At 43.4% G+C, this 5,763-nt stretch overlaps 1 protein-coding gene across 1 annotated transcript; it reads right to left on the reverse strand.

Annotated features, from left to right (window-relative positions):
* Positions 1-613: 613 nt before the first annotated feature.
* On the reverse strand, positions 614-3,229 carry LOC109544160. Its single transcript, XM_019914212.2, has 7 exons — positions 2,063-3,229; positions 1,890-2,004; positions 1,564-1,841; positions 1,344-1,507; positions 1,050-1,294; positions 887-994; positions 614-830 (listed from the first exon to the last, which is right to left on the reverse strand). Exons 1-7 carry the CDS (start codon positions 2,314-2,316, stop codon positions 708-710), a joined length of 1,287 nt encoding a protein of 428 aa, XP_019769771.2. The 5' UTR covers positions 2,317-3,229; the 3' UTR covers positions 614-707.
* Between the last annotated feature and the right edge of the window lie 2,534 nt (positions 3,230-5,763).

Raw genomic sequence — 5,763 nt, forward strand, 5'->3', positions numbered from 1 at the left:
CCAACAAATAAGAGCGGTTTTAAAAACACGCATTAACCCTGAATTTTTCATCAAAACCAGAAACATTTCTAGAACAACGTTTGGTATAAAAATGTGAGAAATTTAACTCTATTTCGAAATGACAACTAAAGTTTCGAAGCTCAACAAATAAGAGTGATTCTGAAGACTCGCTTTAATCTCGAACTTTCGCATTTTGCATAAAAACTAAAAGCAGGTCTAAAACAATGTTTACTACGAAAAAGTTTGCAATTGAACTCTCTATCTCATTCTCATTAATATTGAATTTTCCCGTTTTGCGTGAAAACTAACAACATTTTAATAAGAATATTTAGTACGTAAAAGTCGGCAATTTAACCCTCGACCTCGCAATGAAACCTAGAGTTTCGTAGCTCAAGCGGTTTTCATAAAACGAGCCAACGAATAAGAGCGATGCTGAAGACTCGCGTTAATCTAGAATTTTCGCATTTTGTATACAAATTAAAACCATTTCTAGGACAAAGTTTGCTGCACAAAAGTAATCACTTTTTGGGAAAAAAGTCCAATTTTGTCCAAAAACTCATGTTTGCTTATGCGGGCAATATGAGATAGACCAGAGCGCAAAAAGTATGCGATGTTTTCTGAATAATTCGGATCTTTAATCGTCTGTAATAGATATTTAGTCAAAGTTACAATTTATTCCCTTACAAACTCGAGACAACCAAAGTTGCTTAAAACTGCAGCTCCCTGAAGTGATGGAGTTTCATGTTCATCGTGTTTAGCAGCGTGTAGTCGTTCAAAGAAAACCGCTGTGGATCGCTTCTGAAGTGCGCTGTTTCCGGCCGCAATAACACCTAAGAACATGCCCTCACACTCAACCCTCTTTCCTCCGAGGTTCCGCAGCCAGTACCTTGACAGGGCATTCGTGAGGAATCACTCGGCTCACCTCCATGTAGAAATGCACGCTTGCAGTCGCTTGCGGGACCGGATAGAGTTTACTCGGCAATCCAAACTCGACCTAAACTTCCTCTTACTTATCCAATCAGACCCACATGGAGAACGGGGCAAATCACCTGATAGTAATGATGGTCGCTCACAGAGTCGCTCTGCGCTCCCTGGTAGCTTATGGTGTACCTCCAATCCTCCAGCAACCGGCTCCTGGTCAGAATGTAGTTTTCAACGCAAAACAGCCCCAGTTTCTCGCTGAAGTGTCCGATGGGGGGCCAAAGTGACGGCGCCAGCTTGTAGGCGACTTCTGGGGCGGAAGCCTTCCATCTGTCCGGGTCCCCATAGAGGGCGATCAACTTCCGGTGCTCAGCTGCATTCAATCCAGCATTATTTTGCATTATCTGGAGCGCGTTGCTGACCTTTTGCGCGTTTGATCATGTTGGTGATGAACAGATCGGCCGCTGCAACCGGACTCAGAAAGTCGCCGCACTTCAACTGCTCCCCCTGCGCCTCCTGGTTTGGCCTAAAGCCCTGCAAAAATGAACTGGGATGGGGTGGATCCGTTCCAGCTGCTGGGGCAAGCCTAGCAAGGAATGTAGCTGGGGAAGCCCAGAGGAGGCTGAAGCTGAAGCTGCTTACGGAGCGCGCGTGAGGACACTGGATATCATGTGCCCCTGCTTCATCTCCCAAAGCTCCTCTTCCAGGTCCTGGGAGCGATTCACTTCCATGCAGCTGTTTTCGCTGATTTTGATGGTGTTCTGGGATAGAGTGAGGATCTGAGCTTGGCTGCATGAAGGCTTTTCCCTCACGAAGGAGTATCGGACGATTGGGGCTGATGCGCGGGCAACTGAAGGCTCCAGGGAGCCTTGGGGGCTTCTCTGTTGCGTCTCCTCGATTTCAGTGAAGGAAAATGTTACCTGGAAGGGCGCGATTGGGGTTTTCTGGGATGTGGAAGTTGGCGCTACCTGCGGGTGTGGGCGACCAGTTTCCAGCCTGTAGTTGTCCGTAACCCCAAATCCTTTGAAGGCGTCACTGCTTCGATTGGGCAGGAATATGAAGTCGCTCCCCGGCTCTCTAAACCTGGAGATCGCCCCAAATAACTCCACTGTTCAGTGTGGATGTGCAGGCTTATTCATACGCATATGCAGCAGAGGCTTGGGGCCGCTCCTCACTCTCTTTGGATGCTTCTGCTCGCGCTTCAAGCTGTCCAGCTGCGTCTTCTGTGCCTAGTGAGAGGCTGGTTTTTGATGACTCCCCATCCGCCCCAAGGAAAAGTTCCTCCAAACGCTCCATGCCTGGTTGGGAAAGGGGAAAATGACATTGATGTTCGACGAAACGTCCAATCGATTTGCGTAAACTCGCTTTGGATTCGAAAACGCCTTCCAGTGGCATCGTTTCGGTCCATAACCCGATTTTGTGCTGTTAAGCGATCCGAATTAATTAGGCAAAGGCATGTTAAATGCGCCAATTGTCACGCCGCCAGTTTCACAAGATCGTAATCGAATTAAAGTTACATAACGAAAATTGAAAAGATCATAATTGATCGATCCGATCGATGCAATCAGCGACGATTAGCCAAAATTCACTTTGTTGCTCACTACTTTGTAGGAGATTAATTGGTTTGTTTTATTGTCGGTTGCGGTCCTTCTTGTACAAGCAAAAATGGAATTTTGCCGGCTGTGAAGTGCAAATCGAAAATCTTTGTTGTTCCCTTGAAGAGAAACTGAAGAGACTTAGGATGGTCCAAATTCCTCTTAGTTGCATGCGGTAGTAGTCGGCAAACTGCAAATAACCGGAAATTTCCGCACAATAGATTAAAACCCGAAAAGCCAACAAAGCAAGCATGCAATAAATAATCCAGATAGGAAAAGATCAAATGTTTCCATTCAGATTTGTTGACAACATCTGGGTTACACCAAAGGTGAGCAGTTCGTCAAGTAAACTGTTTTTGAGCTCGTTTTAAACTTGATCATTCCGGTCATTTTCAATGTTTCCTTTTGGTCGCTGTGAGTGTTTTTCCATCGATTCCACAATCAGTGTTGGACACACAGAAAAAAATTAATCCGATCTTCTTGTCATTGAAACACCGGCTACTTGTTTATATAATGTGCATATCGCTGATGGACGAGGGCTTTCAACTTATATCAACCGAAAACAAGCATGTTTAATGTCAGCAATGTCCGAACATTCGTCATCTCAAGGCTTTTTACTTACACACTCAATAGCTGGTTTAATTTCAAATAATAATTGTAATCGCAAAACAATAAATAACACCCGATAACCGGAGTCAGATTCAAGCGACCTCTAGAATATAATATTTTGATTTTCCTCAGTGGGCTGACGTCCACTGGCGATACTGAAAAAGCCATCAAAATCACTGTTTTCGGCTACTGTTGTCTTCAGGGGGCGCTGCTTGTCTTGCAGAAACAACCTGGACACTAGTGGAAATTCTCCAAAAGTTCAAAAATGCCTCAAAGTCTCCTTAGAACCAAGCGGATTTTCAGTTGCAAATAATTTCTTCCCATATTCCCGGTGAAGACTTTCCACGCTTTTCCAGAGCAGGTTGACCGAAGACAAAACAAAGTACTGTTAAATGCCACATGAATCATTGCCTGCCTACTCCTAACAGTTTCCTTCAACAGCACTCAGTTGGGATATAAAAGAACTGTATAATTAACCGATATACATGTCAATGCATTCGACTATTCAGTCATTTACATTAATTAATATGCACAGAATTAAATGAATTGGTTCGAAACGTCGAGGAAAAATTCAATATCCGGAAAACCAGAGTTGAGGTTCGTTTTATAATAATTAACTTCTAATTAAGAACAGAATCAAGTAGTATATTGCTGATGCAGGGCAGGACTCTCATGTTCTGAAGTGATTAAGTGTGTAGTTGTGCCAAACCTTTAAGCACCGCACTGTAGAAGTGCAGTAGACTCTACATCAAAATTAATTAAAGTACTTTTACATCTCTAATTTAAACTGCAAGCACTGATAAACCATTAAATCGCGGTACTGTAGATAAGAAATTAACTCAACACTGGGAAATTTAAGTGTGTTTTCAGCTCTAGAACAGTGTCGTGCCCGTAGGGCTCGGCACAACTTCATCAAACAAGTTTTACAACGACAATATAAATTGCAAGCACTGATTTAGTGCGTGGTTGTGCTAAACACTACCAACAACTGTGTTAACTCAACACTGAACAGTTTTAGTATGTGTTTTACTCTAGAACAGTGTCGTGCCCGGAGCGCTCGGCACAACTTCAGCAAAGTGGTTTTAAAACGCCAATTTAACTTTTAAGCACTGGTTTAGTGCGTTGTTGTTCCAAACCATGAAATCGTGGCACTGTAGGTGAGAAATTAACCCAACACTGGCCAGTTTTAGTGTGGTTTTAGTTCCAGAACAGTGTCGTGCCCGGAGGGCTCGGCACAACTTCAGCAAAGTAGTGTTACAACGCCAATTTAATCTTTAAACACTGATTTAGTGCGTTGTTGTTCCAAACCATTAATACGCGATAGTGTTAGTGAGAAAGTAACTCAACACTGGACAGTTTTAGCGTGTTTTCAGCTCCAGAACAGTGTCGTCCCCGGAGGGCTCGGCACAACTTCATAAAAGTAGTGCTACGACGCCAATTTAACCATTGAGCACTGGTTTAGTGCGTTGTTGTTCCAAACCATTAAATCGCGACACTGTAACTTAGAAATTAAATCAACACTGGGCACTTTTAGCGTTTTTTCAGCTCTAGAACAGTGTCGTGCCTGGAGGGCTCCGCACAACTTCAGCAAAGTAGTTTTACAACGCCAATTTAACCATTTAGCACTGATTGTGCTAAATGGTTAAATTATGCTAAACACTACCAACAACTGTGTTAACTCAACACTGGCCAGTTTTAGTGTGGTTTTAGCTCCAGAACAGTGTAGTGCCCGGAGGGCTCGGCACAACTTCAGCAAAGTGGTTTTAGAACGCCAATTTAACTTTTAAGCACTGGTTTAGTGCGTTGTTGTTCCAAACCATTAAATCGGGGCACTGTAGGTGAGAAATTAACCCAACACTGGCCAGTTTTAGTGTGGTTTTAGTTCCAGAACAGTGTCGTGCCCGGAGGGCTCGACACAACTTCAGCAAAGTAGTGTTACAACGCCAATTTAACCTTTAAACACTGATCTAGTGCGTTGTTGTTCCAAACCATTAATGCGCGATAGTGTTAGTGAAAAAGTAACTCAACACTGGACAGTTTTAGCGTGTTTTCAGTTCCAGAACAGTGTCGTGCCCGGAGGGCTCGGCACAACTTCAGCAAAGTGGTTTTAGAACGTCAATTTAACGTTTAAGCACTGGTTTAGTGCGTTGTTGTTCCAAACCATTAAATCGCGACACTGTAACTTAGAAAATAATTCAACACTGGACAGTTTTAGTGTGTTTTCAGCTCTAGAACAGTGTCGTGCCCCGACAGCTCGGCACAACTTCAGCAAAGTGGTTTTAGAACGCTAATTGTACTTTTAACCACTGGTTTAGTGCGTTGTTATCGCCGCACTGTAGGTGAGAAATTAACTCAACCCTGGTCATTTTTGGTGTGTTTTCTGTTCTAGAACAATGTCGTGCCCGGAGGGCTCGGCACAACTTCAGCAAAGTAGTTTTACAACGCCAATTTAACCTTTAAGCACTGATTTCGTGCGTTGTTGTTCCAAACCATTAAATCAGTTTTCCTCATTGGCACTGCTGATTAAATTTGAAGCTGAAAAGCAGGTAATTTTTCCCAGTCCGCTACTGGATTTTTCAATGAACCAAGGTGTGAATGCATAAATAGCGATTAAGAATGCATCATGCCCATTTACGCC

Source organism: Dendroctonus ponderosae, unplaced genomic scaffold (genome assembly GCF_020466585.1).
Source record: "Dendroctonus ponderosae isolate FM_Combo_2020 unplaced genomic scaffold, Dpon_F_20191213v2 Dpon_F_20191213_10, whole genome shotgun sequence".
NCBI lineage: Eukaryota > Metazoa > Arthropoda > Insecta > Coleoptera > Curculionidae > Dendroctonus > Dendroctonus ponderosae.

Bases quoted from the DNA above. Each gene is read 5' to 3' on its own strand.
- LOC109544160 (XM_019914212.2), bottom strand. From the start codon at position 2,316: ATGCCACTGGAAGGCGTTTTCGAATCCAAAGCGAGTTTACGCAAATCG. The intron at 1,842-1,889 runs GTAGCGCCAACT...GCGCCCTTCCAG, and splicing joins CTGGTCGCCCACACCCGCAG to GTAACATTTTCCTTCACTGA. The intron at 995-1,049 runs GTGATTTGCCCC...GAGGAAGTTTAG, and splicing joins GCGACCATCATTACTATCAG to GTCGAGTTTGGATTGCCGAG.